Here is a 21,078-nt window from a genome sequence, read left to right as displayed (position 1 = left end):
AGATGACCTTGAGGCATTCTCAGTTCATGAGGGAGACACAGGTAACAAGAAATAAAACTAGGCTGTAAAATGTGGGCAGAGACTGTCTCATAGATGTCTGCATACCAGTGTTTTCTAGCCCAGTGTGTAGGGCCTGCCCCAGACACCAGTGTTTAGTCTTCAGAATCCACCGAAACCTCCTGCCTGTTACTCCTTTAGGGCTTTCTTGGTGCCTCAATACCCCTCTCCCAAATTTGGACTTTCTCCACACACACCTCTAATCTCTGCACACCAGCACCTTTTATTGGGGCATACTTCATTAGGGGAATCAGGGGAGGGTTCCCAGCAGAGGTGACCATCAGAGGAGGAAGTGACAGATTCTGCCCACTTTTTGCTGCCATTGATTTAACCATGCCAATCCCCATTTCACAAACTTTTAGGGATATTGTTCTGCCTGCCAAATAAAATCTTTTCTTACCTTGGCATTAAGATCTTGCCTGTCTAGAATCAACCTTTCTATTCTTTTCTTCTGACTACACTCATATTCCTATGTTCTTTATGTAGGTTGCAAATAGCAGCGAGGCCTGTAGAGGTCAGGAAGGTAAGGCAAATGAACAAAGTAGGCCAGGAGGAAGAGATTAGGGATTGGTGGAGACTATGGCAGACTAGAGCTGCCTTACTCCATTTCAAGAGGGCACCTGCTGTCATTGCTCCAGCTGACAGTTGTTACATTGAATGTGGTACAGTGTTACTTGATCTCTGATTTTTAAAGAGAAGCCAGAAAGCTGGATTTTTGTGAGAACTCTCTAGAATTGAATTGTTGTCAACTTTAATTTAAATTTTATTTCAAGTTTTTAAAAGAGTGTGGTCTAAATAAAACACATCTACAGGTCTGTCCCTCTGGCCTCTAGGTTGCAACCCCTATCTATAAGGCCAAGTTCACATCACCTTCTCTGTGATTTGGTCCATCTACCTATAAGGCCTCTCTCCCTTGAATTCCTGGGGTTCACTTTCTATACTATTTTAAAACTATTTCTTTCACCTTGCTTTGCACTATAGTTAGTTGTAATTTAGGTTCTGGAGTCAGACAGATCTGGGTTTAGATTCTGCTTCTGGTACTTACTGACTACCTGACTTTGGGCAAGTTATTTAACCTCTCTGAGATCCAGACTCCTCAACTGTGAAACTGGGATAGTAATATCCGTTACACGTTTACTGTGAGGATTGGCGATCATATAGTAGGCCTTCAGTTGTCTTTTATTGTGAACACAGGTTTTATCTCCTTTATTAAACTCTGACTTCCTCAAGGGCAAAGATGATGCACCTAGCACAGAGTATGTGCTTAATAAACATTTTTTGAATAAATAATCAAGGTTCATCACGTGTGATGATACCTGCATGTTTATTAGTAACATGCATCCTTATTTCAAATGGTGTTTGATTGGAGTCACAGCTAAGACTTTTGAGAAATACATAAGCAAACACAGTAAAAGGCTTTGATTGCTGCTACTGACCTAATATGCTTGTCTCCTTAGGTTATGATGTTGCTGGGCCTGTTGCAATTGGGCTCACCCACTGGAAAAACCCATACATGCAAGGCAGACCCACCCTTCCATCAGATCTGCCTCTCTTCATCTCCAAAGATGCAGGCATCCCTGTGTATCATCAGTCCTTCACTTACAAGACTGACCTGCCCACGCCTTTGTCTTGCCCTGCCTCGCTGTCCATCACTCCAGTGCCTTCTTACAGCAGCAGCAGCCAGGAAACCCTGAGTCAAGACACGACAGGTAACAGTGTGAGCTTCCAATCCGAGGTCCAGGCCTTGGTGTCTCTAAGATTTCTTCATGCATTTGCCTGCAGAATGAATCACATCTGCATTTTCCAGTTATGTGATGCTTTGGGCTCCAAAAATTCTCCCATATTCACTGGCTTTTAAGAGCTTGGTTGTACCAGGAGGAAGGTTGGATTTATTTAGAAATATTTGACCTAAGCATCAAATGTAGTAAACTGTCATCTGGAAATCAAGTCTGAATCAGAATTCCAAGATCTGTCATGACTTCTGTTTTTTTTTTTTTCCCCTTTGGTTTAATTTATTTTTAATCCTCTATTTAGTGACAAGGCAGCTATGTTGTATTACAGTCTTGTAATCAAGAGCTTAGATCAAAAAGCCATTTTGAATATTTCAGTAACTACCAATTTATGTTGCTCCTCCAGCTTCATTTATGTCAGGGGTCTGCAAACCAGTGCCTGTGGGCCAGATCTGGCCTGCTGCCTGTTGTTGTATAGCCTAAGAGCCTAGAATAGCTTTTACATTTTTAAATGGTTGGAAAAAATGAAAATAAGAATAACATTTTGACACATGAAAATTGTATGGAATTCAAGTTTCAGTGTCCATATGAAACATTTATTGGAACACACCACACTCATTCATTTATGTATTATCCATGGCTGCCCAATGGCCAAGGTGAGTAAGTATTTACTACAAAGCCTTTTACAAAAAAAGTTTTCTGACTGCCCATCTGGTGATCCTTGGGAGTCATGACTTTGACAGTCAGGGCAAGAAAATGCTTACAACATTTGCCATTTAAATTTACCATTTAAATCATACTTCTGATCAGTTGCAGAAAGCTGTACCTGTACAGGAATGGTGAGTTAATTATTTTTATCTATACATTCTAAATTGGAGGTTTAAATTATGTGAAATCTATCCTGCCATGATTTCCTTCTATAGATAGCACTTTGAGATAACGTTTTGGTCAGCTGAAGACAGTGTGTAATTCCTGTTCAGGAAATAAATCTCTGAATATTGGGATTCAATGACACTCAGCAAGTGCTACCACCTAGAGACGAGACATTGATGTTGTAGAAGTTCCAGATTATCCAAAGCATCCCTTGAAGACTTCGCTAAATGTTAAGAATCACCATTGAACTTAAAAATGAAGATTCTCAGGCCCTCTCCCTAGGGTTGCTGTTTGGATGGCACCAGGCAAGCTTCAGCAGTCTGCTTTCTGTAGGCTCCCCGCTTCCCTGTGATTTTGATTCAGGAGGTTCTCTTACATGCCTCAGACCTCCTCCAAATTGTCTTTCATTAAATTGCTAGCTTTTGGTTAAATAACTAGCTTGAAATCAAAGAGACTGATATTGAATAGTGTTGGGGAACAGTTGAACATCATCAGCTCTGCACACGGCAAAACTAATAATCTTTCTGCTTGTCCTGTTTGAGGGTCAGTTTGAGGGCAGAAAAATCATGCTCTGGAGTTTGAAAGCTTTTCCCTAGATAAGTTTGAAATCTCCTGGGTTTTGATTTTATCAGGAAGGAAAACTGACTCAGCTTGCTTTGGTTCAGTAAAAGCTGAAGCTAAGGAATAAAGTGCCTTCTTTGGCCAGTGTAGCTGAAAGGTTATGGCATTTTCTGCAAAGAAGGGTGTGAAATGGCAGTTGCCAGATTGACATTTTATCACATTTCCCTTTGAGTTGATTTTTTTTCTTTTCAAAGAGTATTATCCTCAGAAGCAATCTGATTTTTGTGGGAGGTTTCTATTTTTAACTTGTAAGTTTTCAAAAACAAAATACAAGCCCATAATCCTCTTCATTCCTGGGAACTTTCCATTAGCAATAAAATATTGAATTTTCCCAAGCAACTGTTTATTTATTTATTTAAATTTTAAAATTTTGTTAATGAAGTTTTTTGTTAGTGGAGTTGTAAGTTTACAGCAATATCATGCATAAATTGTATAAAATGGAGTTCCTGTATACTACCCTATTATTAACACCTTGCATTAGTGAGTCACATTTGTTGTCATTCAGGAAAGAACATTTTTATAATTGTACCATTAACTACAACCCATCATTTACAATAGGTTTCATTGTTTTACAGCCCTATGTTTTTTCTTTTAATTTTTATTCTGGTAACATATATACAACTTAAAATTTCCCCCTTTTAACCACATTCACATATATAATTTAGTGCTGTTAATTATATTCACAATGTTATGTTATCATCAACCCCAATAGAAATTTAATTTAAGCATTACCAAAACTTTACAATCAAACCCAATAGAAATTTACTTTAAGCAATAACCCACCATTCCATACCCCCAACCCACCCCTGGTAACATATATTCTACATTTTGACTCTTTGAGTTTGCTTATTCTAATTATTTTGTATCAGCAATATCATACAATACTTGTTCTTTTGTGTCTTTCTTACTTCATTCAACATGATGTCTTTGAGGTTCATCCATATTTCTCATGATTGAAACTTCATTCCTTTTTAATGCTCAATAATATTCCATTGAATGCATATACCACATTTTGGTTATCCATTCATGGGTTGATGGACACCTATATTGCTTCCATTTTGGCAATGTGAATAATGCTGCTGTGAACATCAGCACAAGCAACTCTTTTTTATTATTAATTTGTATATTTGCAAAACAAACCTGAACATTTAAAGATATTTTACACAAGCATATGGTATCATTTTATTATCGAAAATTTTGGATGCCAAGTTAGCTTCTGTAAGTTTCAGTGATGATTATATGTAAGGCAATTATTAAATTTATATGCTTTCTTACAGCAATTTATTGATTTTAATATGTATTTCATATTAAAGTTTCTTTTCTTCTTCTTAAAGTTTTTTAGCTTTAAGCTTTATATATATATATAAAACTGTGTGGCTAGTTAGAAGAAAACCAGGGTGAGATTAAATAGTTCAGCTCCACCAGAAGATCTGCAAATTCCAGAATTTGCCAGACATCCCTTCACAATTCTAAGCCATCTTTCTTCTCCACAAACTTCAGGTCTGAAGTCTTGTAGAAGAGCTGACAAGTTTTAGATCTAAAATGATTCTACAATTATTTGTTGAGTTTTGGAATTTTTTTAATGTTGTTTAAGAATTTCCCCAAACATATTTTAAAACATTATTTTTTCCATTTTATGAACTCCACCACTCTACAATTCTGGAAGGAATAAAATACACTAGAATGGCCAGAGCTTCTTGATTTCTTATTTTATTTAGCTGTTTTTATTCTTGTAACCATCCTATTCCTTCATCCTTTCCCACCATTGTGTGACTGATTTGGTTAGTAGTTTCTCTTGTGTTAGACTTTAACCTTTTTACTTGAACTAAGAAGGTTTATAACAATTAAAAGTTAAATATCTTAAATATGGATGTAGTCAGTGTGTTTGTTCTATAGTCCCTAGTGTGCTTTTATACAAATCGGAAAAGGACTTCCTTATTCTGCAAACATGCAGCCCTGAGACTGGGGGCATGGCATGGTGGGTGGAAAAGAGACTGGATTTCAACCCCACCTGAAAGCTTGTGTAGTGAACAACTTGTGAAACATTACATGGTGGCCCTGGAAGTAGTGCTTCTTCCTCATGACAAAGAATATTTGAAACAGTAAATAAATTGAAGCTAGTTAACTTGGAAAAACATCTATACATCTGTCCATTCATCCATTCAACGTTTATTAAGTACCCACTCTGTGCCAAGTACTGTGATCAGTCAGTCCTTAGGATAAAGTTGGGTTAGGCATCACCCTTGTCTCGAGGAGCTCAAAGGCTAGTGGAGGAGACAGAAGAGTAAATGAAGCATTTTAATTTAATATGATAAGGGCTAAGGTGGAAGATTTCACATTAGATGGTTATATACACAAGTTTTTGATACTAAATCATTTAAACAATATACTATTAAAAGATTTGTAAAAGTTGTTGAATGCAAAAAAGTTATTAAATATATACTAATATGAGTATTAGTGTATATTAGTATATATTAAATATATATTTATGTTTTAAAAGATAAATTTGAGAGAACCATAGGAGGAAAGATTGGAAAACATCTCGATCTCAGATATTCTGTGTACGTTTGCCACCCAGTTTTTTGATGATCAAGCTTTACAACTTACATCACCACCACTACTACCACCCTATAAGTGACATTTTTGTACACCTCTCTACCCCAGATGATTCTTAACCATTCTCTTCCTTTGTATTCAATTTCAAGCTGCTTGCTGATGACTCCAAAAATGATATTTCCATATCTTCTTTCTCTGACAAGCTTTCTATTGCATTTAAAACTGCCTTCTGGATCTTTCAATCTGCATATCCCCAGACATTTCAAAACTTCTGTGCCCTGAATTGAAGTTTCTTCTAGTAGCTCCCAAGTTGAATTTCATATTCTGCTTTGTGGTGGCATAATCCGTCCAGGCTCCCAAGCCAGAAGGTGGGTGTCCCCATGCTTAACCCTCTTCTGGCTGTCAGCCTCCACAGCCAGTTGGCTAACACACCCATTAACATCTACCTTAGAAATATCTCTGTAATTTAGAGCCTTCACTCTTTCCTTAAGACACTATTTCAGCTCAAGCTCTCATCATCTTTACCTTGAGTAGTGTACCAGTTCGGGAGTAATATCCCTGCATATTTATTCTTCATATTCACAGGGTTAGCTTTCTCAAACTCATCTCTCTCTCTTTCTCTCTCTCCCTTCCTCCTCCCTCCCTCCTCTCTTTCTTCTCTTCCCTCTCACTCTCTGCTTGAAAATCTGTTGCTTTATCATTGCCAATAGGATAAAGGCTAAACATTGCCTCTCTGATCTAGCTTTAATTGACTATCTAGCATCTCCTCCTGTTCTCTACAGATGCATCCCACAGACGAGTTATACTTAATTCCTTACATTTTCTAAAGACTTGTGACTTTGCACATGTTGTGCCTTTTACTTGGATGCCCTCCATTTCATTCTCTTTCTAGAAAATTCCTATTCTTCAAAACCAGTCATAGACTGGGTTTTCCCTGATAGCCATGGCTGGGAGCTTTTCAAGGCCCAATTCTACTGCTGTCCCTCTCCAGGACTCTCTCTAGTTTCCTCCTATGTAAAAATAGGAGAGAAGAAAGAAAATGGTGGCATAGAGAGGAGTGGAAGCTAGTTAGCCCCCTTGGACAACCAAGAACAGCTTGTAAATAATCTGGAATAACTATGGGGGGACAAACATGACTGTCCACGCATCATACACCAATCTGGATTGGGAGGAATGCCCAAGATAGCAGCATAAAATCTGTAAGTAAAAATTGCTGTGGACCCAAGTCAGGAGTCCCCTCTCCCCATGGCCCAAACTGCAAAGCCTTGCAGTGCTAGAGAGCAGCACTCTCCAAGCAAGCAAATATACTTCAGCCCAGCTCCAACTGAGGTTTTAATTAACAGATGTTGACTGCTCAATACAACATATGAATCTCCATCAAGCAGACAGAAGCCTTTGATAATGACTGACCTTGGAGAGCTGGAGGACCTCTCTGAGAGGGAGGGGGAGCCCAGAGGACCAGGTGCTATCTCTGGTTGATGGGTGAAACTGAGGGTGGCCGTGGACTTGGCCGTGAAGGGGGGCTTTCTGTCCCTTTTTTGGCTCAGTGGAGAAAGCTTCAGCCATTTTCAGTTCCCAGCACTCTGACCCAGACAAGGGTGGAGACGGCACAGGCAGGGAGTCTATTCAAATGCTAATGACCTCTCCCTAGGGGGTGTATCTTCCCTGAGAGGAAAGAGGTGGTAATAAGCTCTACTACCTGCCTTCCATTTGGAACCAGACCCCAGAGCCTGGGGGAAAACAGCCATGGGCTACAGCCCTTACACCAGTCTGGAATAACAGGCTGACAGATGCCACCTGCTGGGCAGAAAAACACAGTGGCTTGAGGCCTCAAAGGGTGTATCAATCTTCTAAGACACACCCTCAGGGAAACCTGATACTGCTGCCTCCTTCTGAGACCTGAGCCCATTCTGGTCTGGGAAGACCTGATTGAGGTAACCAAGGAAACCAGATGCCTAGACAACAGAAACCTACAACCTACACTAAGAAAAATGAAGTTATGGCCCAGTCAAAGGAACAAACTTACACTTCAACTGAGATACAGGAATTGAAACAACTAATGCTAAACCAATTCAAAAGGTTTAGGGGAGATATGGCAAAAGAGATGAAGTATAATGAAAACACTGGGTGTACATAAGGCAGAAATTGAAAGTTTGAAAAAACAACTGGCAATTTATGGAAATGAAAGGCACAACACAAGAGATGAAAGACACAATGGAGATATACAACAGCAGATCTCAAGAGGCAGAAGAAAACGCTCAGGAACTGGAGAACAAGACACCTGAAAGCCTATACACAAAAGAACAGATAGAGGAAAGAATGGAGAAATATGAGCAACGTCTCCGGGAATTGAATGACAACACAAAATGCAGGAATGTATGTGTGACGGGTGTCCCAGAAGGAAAAGAGAAGGGAGAAGGGGCAGAAGCAATAATAGAGGAAATAATCATTGAGAATTTCCCATCTCTTATGAAAGACATAAAATTATAGATCCAAGAAACACAGCATACCCCAAAGAGAATAGATCTGAATAGGCCTATGCCAAGACACTTAATAATCAGATTATCAAACATCAAAGACAAAGAGAGAATCCTGAAAGCAGCAAGAGAAAAGGGATCCATCACATACAAAGGAAGCTTGATAAGACTATGTACAGATTTCTCAATAGAAACCATGGAGACCAGGAGGAAGTGGTGTGATATATTTAAGATACTGAAAGAGAAAAGCCACCAACCATGAATCCTATATCTGGCAAAACTGTCCTTCAAATATGAGGGAGAGCTTAAAATATTTTCTGACAAACATACAATGACGGAGTTTGTGAACAAGATACCAGGTCTCCAGGAAACACTAAAAGGAGCACTACAGACAGAAAGGAAAAGACAGGAGTGAGAGATTTGGAACACAGTTTTGGGTGATGGTAGCACAGCAGTGTAAGTACACTGAACAAAGATGACTGTGAGTATGGTTGAAAGAGGAAGGTTAGGAGCATGTGGGACACCAGAAGGAAAGAGGAAGGATAAAGACTGGGACTGTATAACTCAGTGAAACCTAGGGTGCTCAATGATTGTGATAATAGGTACAAATATGTTTTTACATGAGGAAGAACAAATGAATGTGAAAATTGCAAGGTGTTAAAAATAGGGTGCGATTGGGGGAAAAATACAATCAATGCAAACTAGAGACTATAATTAACAGAAATGTTTTATTATGCTTCCTTTAATGTAACAAAGGCAATATACCAAAGCCAAATGCATATTGGGGGGGGGGGACATAGGGGAGGGGTATGGGATTCTTGCCATTGGTGATGTTGTCTCACTCTTTATTCTACTTTAGTTTAATGCTATCTTTCCTTTTGTTGTTTCCTAGCTGTCATGTTTTTTTTTTCTGTTTCTTTTTTCTTTTTCTTTTGTCTCTCTGCCTTCTTTGACTCTTCCTCCTTCTTTGTGGAAGAAATGGAGATGTCCTTATATAGATAGTGGTGAGGGTGGTGAATACATAAATATATGACTATACAGGGAACCATCGATTGTTTACTTAGGTTGGAATGTATGGTGTGTGAACAAAAGCATCTTTTAAAAAAATGGGTTGATGAAGAAACCTTGAGGGCAGTACATTGAGTGAAATAAGTAAGACACATAAGGACAAATATTGCAGGGTCTCACTGATATCAACTAATTATAATATGTAAACTCATAGACATGAAATATAAATTACCAGGATATAGAATGAGGCTGAAGACTGGGGAGCAGTTGCTTACTATGAGCAGAATGTTCAGCTAGATTGAACTTAAATGTTTGGAAATGGACAGAGGTGATGGTAGCACGTTGTGAGAATAACTAACAGTGCTGCATGGTCTGTGAATGTGGTGGAAATGGCAAGCTCAGAGTCATGTATGTCACCAGAAGGAAAGTTGGAGGTTAAAAAATGGGAATGTATAAAACAGTGAATCTTGTGGTGGACAATGTCTGTGATTAACTGTACAAATATTAGAAATCTCTCTCATGAACTAGAACAAATGTATGACACTATAACTAGAAGTTAATAATAGAGGGGCATATAGGAAAAAATATATACCTATTGCAAACTATATACTACAGTTAATAGTTTTTTAACATTCTTTCATCAACAGTAGCAAAGGTACTATACCAATTCTATGAATCAATAATGGAGGGGAGTGGTTAGGGGTATGGGAGGATTTGAGTTTTCTTTTTTTGTCTTTATTTCTTTTCTGGAGTAATGAAAATTTTCTAAAAATTGAAAAAAATTAATTATGATGGATGCACAGCTGTATGATGGTACCGTGGGCAATTTATTGTACACTTTGGATCTTTAGATGATTGTATTGTATGTGAACAATCTCAATTAAAAAAAAAACATATAGGGGTGACGTCCTCCATGAATTCTTTCCCTTTCTCCTCAGCATAATTAGTCATTCTTTCTGTTTCCACTGGCAATTCCTATAGACATCTTGAATTCTGACCTTATCACACTACAATTTATTTTTCTTTTCATATGTCTAGACTGTATAGTTCACTGGATATATAGTTTTTGAGTTGAGAAATAGCGTTTTAATCATTTATTTGTGGATGCCAGCACAGAACCTGGCATATAGGAATTATGTTTAATATGACCATTTAAATTGCAGGTTAGACACAGCTGAAGAGGGAATTAGGCCTAGAATGTAGATCTTAATAAATTACCCAGAATTCTATATAGAGAGCTAAGGAGATGGAAAACCAAGAAGGAGGAGGTTGACATATAGAAGACAGAATGAGAAGTCCAATGTATTTTTAATAGAAATTCTGTTTTGGATGAAGAGTATAGAAAGAATGGAGGGAGGGAATGTTCAAAATAACAGTGTCTGAGAATGTGTCAGTATTGATGAGAGACACAAATCCTTAGATTCCAGAATCGTAGTGAGTCCCAACAGAGTAAATAAAAACGAATCCATTTATAGACACATTATGGTGAGTGCAAAAACAAAAAGAAAAATCAGGAAACAGCCTGAGGGAAAAGACCGCTTATGTACAAAGGAGGAACGGTTAAACTAAGGATAGAATTCCCAGTAGTTAATGAATGAGGTCAGATGGATATAACTGCACAGGTCCTTGTCCCTAACCCATGTCCACCATCAGTTCTTTTTTTTTTTTTTATTATGAAATGTAACATATATACGTACCAGTGATAACTTTCAAAATAAGATTTAATAAATAGTTATACAGGAAATTTCAAAGAGTGTTATGGGTTACAGTTCCACAGTTTCAGTTATTTTCTTATTGTGAAATATAAGATACATACAGAAAGGTGAAAACTTTCAAAGTACATTTTAATGACTAGCTATAGAGTAAATATTGAAAAATGTATGGGTTACAGTTCCACCATTTCAGTTACTTCCTTGTAGCTATTCTAATACCTTAGCATTTAAAAAATATATTTATGTAAAGATTCAGAATTTGTAATCCTTTGTTAAATTGTATCTTGTATGTTGCTACCCCTTCTTCTCATTTAATCACTTTCTCAATCTTCAGGGGTGTCTAGGCAGTGACCACCCTAACTTGTTCATATTGAAAAGAGGTGTTGACATTATGGGGAATGGGGCTGCATCTGGTTGTCATTCTTAAAGAGACTATTGCCTCTGGGTTTTAGGACTCCTCTGGCATAGGAACACTCTTGTGGATTTAAGTTTCTGAGAGATAAACTTAGTGAGTGAAACTTTTATAAACTCTTAGATAGGGACCCAGGTTTTTGGGACTACTGTTGGTTAGGGCTTGGCATACTGTGGCCATTTGGGATATCTAGGGGAGCTTACATAAGAGTAACCTCCAGGATAGCTTCTCGACTCTATTTGAGATCTCTTAGCTACTGTAGCCTTATTTTCTCTTTCTTTTGCCCCTTTTGATCAAGAAGGCATTCTCAATCCCTCGATGCCAGGGCCAGACTCACTCCTGGGAGTTGTGTCCCACATCTCCAGGGAGATTCACACCCCTGGGAGTCATGTCCCACATGGGGTGGGTCGGGGGAGGTTAATGAATTTATTTGCAGAGTTGGGCTTAGAGAGAGAAAGGCCACGTATGAGCAACAAAAGAGGTTCTCTGGAGGTGTAATTATAGGAAGGATTAGCTTCCCTTTTACAGCAATAAGTTTCACAAGAGCAAGCCTCAAGTTTGTGGACTTGACTTATTAAGTAGGGGGTTCCTAATTTCACATAGCGTGTGTTCTGTCCAAGGAAACAATCAGTGTCTCACATTATCTTCATTTAGTTGTACAATCATCATCACTCTCAATTTTAAACAATTATAACACAAAACATCACAGAGCTCTTATCAGCCGCTAATTATTCATCCCTGGTATTGGTGTAGTGCTGGTAAGATATTCCTATTAAATATAGTCTATAATACATAATGGGTAGTTTTTCAATATTCCACTCTTGTTAATTCTTTATACCAGTGTCATAACTTAGAAGCATGTCATGCAAACACTTATTTATGTTTGTACTGCTACTCTGTGAGTTACATGCCTTTATATAACCACTTTCAGTCATGTTTGCCTTCAGTGCAGCACTGATACTTACAAACCCATTAATGAGCTATTATCACCCCTGTCCATTCCCATACCTTTAAGTTCACCCTCATCATCATGTCTGTACATGTTAGGTTATCATTTCTCCTCCACTAGCTTCTGTCTCTCCCCTATATTCTAGGTCCCTGATAGTCTACATTGCAAGACACTGATTTTACATTGTTCAGTGAGTTCACATGAGTGGTAACATACAATATCTCTCCATTTGTGTCTAGCTTATTTCAATCATTATGTCTTCAAGTTTTTTCCGTGTTGCCATGTATATCAGGACCTTGCTCCTTCTTACTGCTGCATAGTATTCCATCATATATATATGTTACATTTGTTTATCCACTTGTCTGTTGAAGGACACTGGATTGTTTCCACCTCTCAGCAATTGTGAACAATGCCACTATGAACATCAGTGTGCAAATGTCTGTTCATGTCACTGCTTTCTGATCTTCTGGGTATAAACCAAGGAATGAAACTACCGGATTGTAGGGTAACTCAATATCTAGTTTTCTGAGGAACTGCTAAACTGTCTTCCACAGCAGCTGTACCATTATACATTCCCACCAGCAATGAATAAGAGTTTCAATTTTTCCTCATTCTCTCCAGCATTTGTAGTTGCCTGTTTAATGGCAGCCATTCTTATTGGTGTGAGATGATATCTCATTGTGGTTTTGATTTGCATTTCCCAGCTAATGAATATGAACATTTTTTTTTCATGTGTTTTTTAGCCATTTGTATTTACTCTATGGAAAAATGTCTTTTCATATCTTTTGCCCATTTATAATTGGACTGTTTGTACTATTGTCATTGAGTTGTAGCATTTCTTTATATATGCAGGATATCAGACTCTTATCAGATACGTGGTTTCCAAATATTTTCTCCCATTGTGTATGCTGCCTCTTCACTTTTTTGACAAATTCCTTTGAGGTATAGATGCTTTTGATTTTGAGGAGTTCCCATTTATCTATTTTTTCTTTCATTTCTTGTGCTTTAGGTGTAAGGTCTAAGAAGCTACCTCCTAATACTAGGTCTTGAAAATGTTTCCCTACATTATCTTCTAGGAGTTTTTTGTACTTTCTCTTTTATTGAGGTCTTTGATCCACTTTGAGTTAATTTCTGTATGGCGTGTGAGGTAGGGGTCCTCTTTCTTTCTTTTGGATATGGATATCCAGTTCTCTCAGCCCCTTTTGTTGAAGAGACTGTTGTGTCACAGCTCAGTGGATTTGGGGGCCTTATCAAAAATCAATTGATAATAGATCTGGGGGTCTATATTTGAATTCTTGATTCAACTCAATATGTCTGTCTTAGTGCCAGTACCATGCTATTTTGACTACCATGGCTCTCTATTAGGATTTAAAGTCAGGAAGTGTAAGTCCTCCCACTTCATTCTTCTTTTTTAGAATGTTTTTAGCAATTTGAGGCCCCTTTCCCTTTCAAATAAAGTTGATAACTAGCTTTTTCAGGTCTGCAAAGTTGGTTGTTGGAATTTTGAGTTAAATTGCATTGAATCTCTAGATCAGTGTGGGTAGGGTTGCCATCTTAATGATGTTTAGTCTTTCTATCCATGAACATGAAATATCTTTCCACCTATTTAGGTCCCTTTTGATTTCTTTTAGCAGAGTTAAGTAATTTTCTGTATAGAGGTCTTTTGTGTCCTTGGTTAAGTTTATTCCTAGGTACATGATTTTTTTAGTTGCTGTTGTGAATGGAATTTTTTCTTGGATGTGTCTTCAGTTAGGTCATTTCTAGTGTATAGGAACGTTACTGACTTATGTGCATTAATCTTGTATACTGCCACTTTGCTGAATTTATTAGCTCAAGTAACCGTGTCATTGATTTCTCAGGATTTTCCAAATATACGATCATATCATCTGCAAATAATGGCAGTTTTACTTCTTCCTTTCCAATTTGGATGCCTTTTATTTCTTTGTCTTGCCGAGTTGCTCTGGCTAGAACTTCTAGCACAATGTTGAATAATAGCAGTGACAGCAGACATCCTTATCTTATTCCTGATCTTAGTGGGAAGGCTTTCAGTCTCTCACTATTGAGTACTATGCTGGCTGTGGGTTTTTCATATATGCCCTTTATCATATTGAAGAAGTTTCCTTCAGTTCCTACCTTTTGAAGTGATTTTATCAAAAAAGGATGCCAAATTTTGTCAAATGCTTTTTCTGCATCTATTGAGATGATCATTTGATTTTTCCCTTTCAATTTGTTTATGTGTTGTATTACATTGATTGATTTTCTTATGTTGAACCACCCTTGCATGCCAGAATTGAACCTCACTTGGTTGTGGAGTATGATTCTTTTAATGTATTTTGTATTGAATGTGCAAGTATTTTGTTGAGAATTTTTACATCTGTATTCATTAGGGAAATTGGCCTGTAGTTTTCCTTTCTATAGTATCTTTATCTGGTTTTGGTATTAGAGTGATGTTAGCTTCATAAAATAAGTTAGGTAGTGTTCTATTTTCTTTAATTTTTTGAAAGAGTTTGAGCGGGAGTGGTGTAAGTTCTTTTTGTAAAGTTTGGTAACATTCCCCTGTGATGGCTGTCTGGCCCTGGGCTTTTATTTGTAGGAAACTTTTTGATGACTGATTGGATCTCTTTACTTGTGATTGGTTTGTTTAGGCTTTCTATTTCTTCTTGTGTCAGTCTAGGCTTTCCATGTGTTTCCAGGAAATTATCTATTTCCTCTAAATTGTCTAGTTTGTTGGTGTACAGTTGTTCATAGTTTCCTCTTTTGACTATTTAATTTCTTAAGGATCCATGATAATGCCCTCCTCTCACTAAGATTTTATTTTGGTCTTTTTTTTTTTTCCTGACTGTCAATCTAGCTAAGACTTTGTCAACCTTGCTGATCTTCTCAAAGAACCAACTTTTGGTTTTATTTATTCTGTCTGTTGTTTTTTATATTACATATCATGTATTTCTGCTTTAATTTTTTAATTTTTTATTTTTCTATTTGCTTTGGGATTAGTTTGCTGATCATTCTCTAGGTTCTTCGGTTGTTCCATTCATTCTTTGATTTTAGCTCTTTCTTCCTTGCTAATGTATGCATTTAGAGCTATAGATTTTCCCCTCAATACATCCTTTGCTGCATCCCATTATTTTGATATGCTGTGTACTCATTTTCATTCATCACTACATATTTAGCCATTTCTCTTGAAATTTCTTCTTTGACCACTGATTGTTTCGGAGTGTGTTGTTCAACCTCCACATATTTGTGAATGTTCTGGTTCTTTGATGGTTATTGACTTCTAATTGTATTCCACTGTGGTCAGAGAATGTGCTTTCAATAGTTTCAATCTTCATAAATTTATTGAGGCTTGTTTTATGCCCCAGCATATGATCTATCCTGGAGAAAGTTCCATGAGTGCTAGAGAAGAATGTATATCCTGGTAATTTGGGATGTATATTCTATATATGTCTTATTAAGTCTAATTCATTTATCACAATATTTAGGCTCTCAGTTTCCTTGTTGGTCCTCTGTCTGGTTGTTCTATCTATATAAGAGAGAGGTATATTGAAGTCTCCCATTATTATTGTAGAAACATCTTTTGCTTCCTTCAGTTTTGCCAATGTTTGTCTCATGTACTTTGGAGCACTTGATTGGGTGCATAAACATTTATGTTTGTTATTTCTTCTTGATGAATTGTCCCTTTTATTAATATATTGTGTCCTTCTTTGTCTTTTATGACATCCTTGCATTTAAAGTCTATTTTGTCTGATATCAGTATTGCTACCCCTGCTTTCTTTTGGCTGTTGCTTGTTTGGAATATTTTTTCCATCCTTTCATTTTCAATCTCTTTGTGTCACTGGGTTTAAGATGAGTCTCTTGTAAACAGCATATTGATGGTTCATACTTTTTATTTCATTCTTCTCATCTATATCTTTTAATTGGGAATTTTAATCCATTCACATTGAATGCTGTTACTGTGAAGGTAGTTCTTGAATCAGCCATCTTATCCTTTGGTTTTTAGTTGTCAGATCTGTTCCCCCCATTCTCTCTTGTTTTTTCCCCTTTAAGTTTCTCTTACTAATATTCTTCAGTTCTGTGCCCTTTTCCCACCATTTCTCTCCTTTCTTTTTTCTCAGCTGGTAGAACTCCTTTTAATATTTCTTGCAAGACAGGTCTCTTATTAACAGATTCTCTCAGCATTTGTTGGTCCATGAAAATTTTAAGTTCTCCCCCAATTTTGAAAGAAAGCTTTTCTGGATAAAGAATTCTTGGTTGGCAATTTTTCTCTTTCAGAATCCTAAATATGTCATTCCACTGCCTTCTTGTCTCCATGGTGCCTGCTGAGTAGTCAATACTTAGTCTTATGTGGTTTCCCTTGTATTTGGTGAATTGCTTCTCTCTTGCTGCCTTCAGGAGTTTCTCCTTCTCTTCAGTATTTGACAGTCTGGTTAGTATGTGTCTTTTCATGGGTTTATTTGGATTCATTCTATTTGGAGTTCATTGGGCAACTTTGATTTGCATATTTCTGTCATTTTGAAGGGTTGGGAAATTTTCCACAAGTATGTCTTCAAATACTCTTCCTAGCCCTTTACTGTTTTCTTCACCTTCTGGGACACCAATGATTCTTATATTGTGTGCTTCATGTTGTCCATCATTTCCCTGAAATCCATTTCAAATTTTTCAGTTTTTTTCATCATTCATTCTTTTGTGCATTCACATTCAATTGTTCTGTCCTCTGTGTATTCTTCCTCCTGCTTCTTCAAATCTGCTATATGTGTCTCTAGTATATTTTTAATTTGATCAATAGTATCTTTTACTTCCAAATGATCTATTTTAATATTTACCCTTTCAAATTCTTCTTTATGCTCTTCTAGAGTCTTTTTGATATCCTTTATGTCCTTCACCAACTCATTGAATTTGTTTTGGAGATTTGTGTGTACTTGTTTGATTAGTTACTCCAAGTTCTGTGTCTCCTCAGGTTTTTGAATTTGGTCATTTGGGTTGTCCATATATTCTTGTCTCTTCATGTGCTTTATGATTTTCTATTGTTGGCCTTGTGGAATTTGCTTATCTTGATAAGGTTATTTTGGGATATGCAGGATTATTTGAACATTTATCTATAAATTGGCAGAGCTACCACTTGGTGGAGTGCACTTTCCCTGTCATACAAGCAGATGTTGCTCTTGAGCCACCTCTTACTCTCAGGCCAGCTCTCCCCAAACTTCCCCTGTGCACTTGGTGGAGTCCAATCTGGATGGAAATCCAGTCAGTGCACCTGTTCTCCATGTGCACTTGGGACTGCCAGTCCTGTGGAAGGGTGTGGCCTGCGCAGTTTGGCAGGGAGCCTGCACCAGGGCACAGTGGTCCTGGAAGTTCCTAGTGTTGTATGTGGACCACTCTGGGGCTGTGGAGCTGTGTTTCTTGCCCTCTGGCTCAGATATACTGCAGTCCCTGTCTGCCATGTGTCCACAAGTCCTTGGGGTTAGGGTGGAGCTCCTGGCACTTCATTGCAGCACCCTTGCCTCTCGACTGTGTTCTCTCTGGAGGAAGAATGAATGTGGTTACCACAAGTCTGCCCAATCTTGAATTCCCTCATAGGAGCTTTTGGCTGTGGGGCTGTCAAGGATTATCTCCTCAGCCAACTGCTGAAATGAGTGCACGATGCATGGAAAGCTGCTCCCTTCTGAGCTTGTCACCTGGCTTCAGTCACCTGTCCCTGGCCAGGGAGCTCTCAGCTGTGGGGCTGTGAAGGGTTATCTCCCCAGCCAACTGCTGAGAAGGGGACATGGGGCATGGAAAGCTGCTCCCTCCTGTGCTTGTCAGTTGGCTCCAGCTGCTAGTCCCTGGCATGGGAGCTATCAGCCTTGGGGCTATGAAGGTTTATCTCCCCAGCCAACTGCTGAGAAGGGTGCACAGGGTGTGGAAATCTTCTCCCTCCTGCATTTGTCAGCCAGCTTCAGCTTCCTGTCCCTGAGTATGGTCCACGCCTAACACATTCACCCCATCCTCTCAAACTCAGTCTCTCTGCCTCTCTAGCTAAGTCCCCACTATGTGGTGTAGAAGTCCCTGCCCAGCCAGTGGCACCCAGGAACTGATGTTCTGGAGCACTTTTTGGCCTTTATCTAGTTTTTTTTCATGGAGGAGAATTTGTTCTGCATCTCCTAATCCACCATATTTCCAGAAATCCACCATCAGTTCTTAATGCTCCTTTCTCCTTTGGAATTTCCCTTCCTAGATATTGTATTTTGCTCTTGCACCATCCCTTGGGGCTCCTTCCTTTATGGCATTTACAGGGCTCTGATCTCTCTCTTGGGGCTGTCCTTGATAAAGTGTATCCTTAGCTTCTCTGCTTCCCTTTTTCAGATTTCTTCCTGTACTTTTCCCCAAATTGTATCTCACGCTGCACCTAGGCTTTTTCTCCTCTTATTCATGATTACCAGGGTTTCTCAGCCTTGGCCTATTGACATTTTGGGCTGAGTAATTCTTTGTTTTGGGGGGCTGTCCTGTGCATTGTGGGATATTTAGGCAGTATCCCTGGCCTCTACTCACTAGAAACCAGTAGCACCCCAGGCCCAGTTATGACAACCAAAAATGTCTCCAGACAAATGTCTCCTGTCTCCTGGGAGAGCAGAATTGCCCCCACTTGAGAACCACTGATTTTTATCAGTTAAGCCTGGTCTTGTTCTCTGAGGATTTGCTTGGTGGAAGTAATCTGGTAGTCTAATCATTGAGAATGAGGTCATCAGTTATAATGAGGTTTCTCTATTTTAGCAAGGTCTTTTGCAAACTGGACCCTAACCCAAAAGCATGAAAGGAATTTCTTTCCAAAGAGAGATTTTTCCCCCAAGGATATAGGTGACATCTTTGTTGCTTGTCCTCTCTCCCTGCCAGCCCCCAGTATGCACACCTCTGAAATTACATTGTAAACAGGGGCTCCTTTCTTTTTGATCAAGACCAGTAGTGATGTCTCTGCATCTCCATATGCAGGAATAGGCAAGAGCTCATCCCATGTGCTTTTCGTGCTTCTTCCCCAGAGAGTCTCCTGTGCCTCATCACTTTCCCCTTGGTGGTCCCCTGATAGAGTTGGGCTTTGGAAAGAGAGCATTAATGAATTTTGAGCATTCCTTGTGAATTTTAAATGCAATATTCACTTGTAAAGGGGAAGGATATGTTGTGAAATTATTGTTCTCTGTTTCAGAGCGGTGAACATTTCCCAAGAGTATAGCTTTTACCTATGTCCGTAAAAACTGAGCTTAGCAGTGTATCTTGTCATGGAATGTTTGGTGTTCACTGACCTTTCCTGATAACATAGCTGGGCTTACCAGTGTTTTTCTATGTGCAGGTTCTGAAAACCTGAGGTGTACCAAACCAAGGCAACACTGACTTTGCCTGAGGTTGAGTATCTTAGAAGAGGTGCCCCTGTAATAGCACAAATTCAATTTCTTTCAACAAATTGTGACTAGATACTTTCAGAATTGATGCTGAGAAGAGGAGTTTTAAATTTCAGACCTTGGGTGCCACAAAACTGACTCTGCAACTTGAGCTGCTGGTATGACTATGAGTTGGGAGAGTAATCTGACCCAGCCAAGAGACTAGTTTGCTCCCATTTAGAAATGCTCAGAGATTCTTTTGACCTGCCTCTGCCTACACATTGTGTGCCCAGCCAGTCTAAAGCCTTTCTACCTTAGTGTTAGCCTAGCTAAATCCGTGGTGCAGTATAATGAGCAACTACCCTCTGCAAAAAAGTAGGACAATATAAATTAGAAAATTAGTAGCTAAGCCATTATATTTAAAGTGGGCTTCTTATAGACAGCATAATTGGATCTTGTTTGTTTTTTTTTAAATTCTACTCTGACAATTTCTGTCTTTTAATTGATGTGTTTAGACCATTCACATTTGTGATTATTGATATAGTTGGATTAATATCTACCATGTTTGTAACTATTTTCTATTCATTGCATTTGTTTGTTTTTCCTTTATTTCCTCCCTCTTTTTCTGTCTTCTCTCTTTTTTTATTAGAGAAGTTGTGGATTTACAGAACAATCATGAATAAAATAGAGGATTCCCATATACTACCCTATCACCAACACCTTGCATTGGTGTGGAACATTTCTTGATGATAGCATGTTTTTATAACTATATTAATTCAAGTCCATGGTTTATTTTAGGGTTCACTGTGCAGTGTAGTTCTTGGATTTTTTTAAAAAATTTTATTCTATTTCCATATATACAGTCTAACATTTCCCTTTTTAATCACGTTCATATATATATTTCATTGCTGTTAATTGCATTCACAAAGTTGTGTTACCATCACCACCATCCGTTACCAAAACATTTCCATTGTTCCAAATAGGAACCTGGTACATTTTAAGACTTAACTTCCCATTCTTTATGCCCAGCCCCCATCTCTTGGCAACCTATATTCTGGATTCAGACTCTATGAGTTTGCTTATTTTAGTTGTTTCAAAACAGCAAGATCATATAATATTTGTCATTTTTTTTGTCTGGCTTATTTCACTCAACATGATGTCTTCAAGGTTCATCCATGTCATCACGTATATCAGGACTTCATTCCTTTTTATGACTGTATGATATTCCACTGTATGCACATACCACCTTTTGTTTATCTGTACATCGGTTGATGGACAGTTGGATTGCTTCCATCTTTTGGCATTTGTGAATAATGCTGCTTTGAACATCAGTGTGC

General features: G+C 38.3%; 1 protein-coding gene across 1 annotated transcript in view; it reads left to right on the top strand.

Annotated features, from left to right (window-relative positions):
• Positions 1–21,078, top strand: part of ANO4 (anoctamin 4) — a 514,881-nt gene that overhangs the window by 43,979 nt on the left and 449,824 nt on the right. Inside the window, exon 3 of the mRNA XM_037846690.1 lies at positions 1,515–1,766. Coding sequence (XP_037702618.1) covers positions 1,515–1,766 — 252 coding nt within the window. The remainder of the gene's footprint in view (positions 1–1,514; positions 1,767–21,078) is intronic.

This window comes from Choloepus didactylus, chromosome 8 (assembly GCF_015220235.1).
Source record: "Choloepus didactylus isolate mChoDid1 chromosome 8, mChoDid1.pri, whole genome shotgun sequence".
In the NCBI taxonomy this organism is placed as follows: domain Eukaryota; kingdom Metazoa; phylum Chordata; class Mammalia; order Pilosa; family Megalonychidae; genus Choloepus; species Choloepus didactylus.
This window is presented reverse-complemented; position numbering and strand designations above follow the sequence as displayed.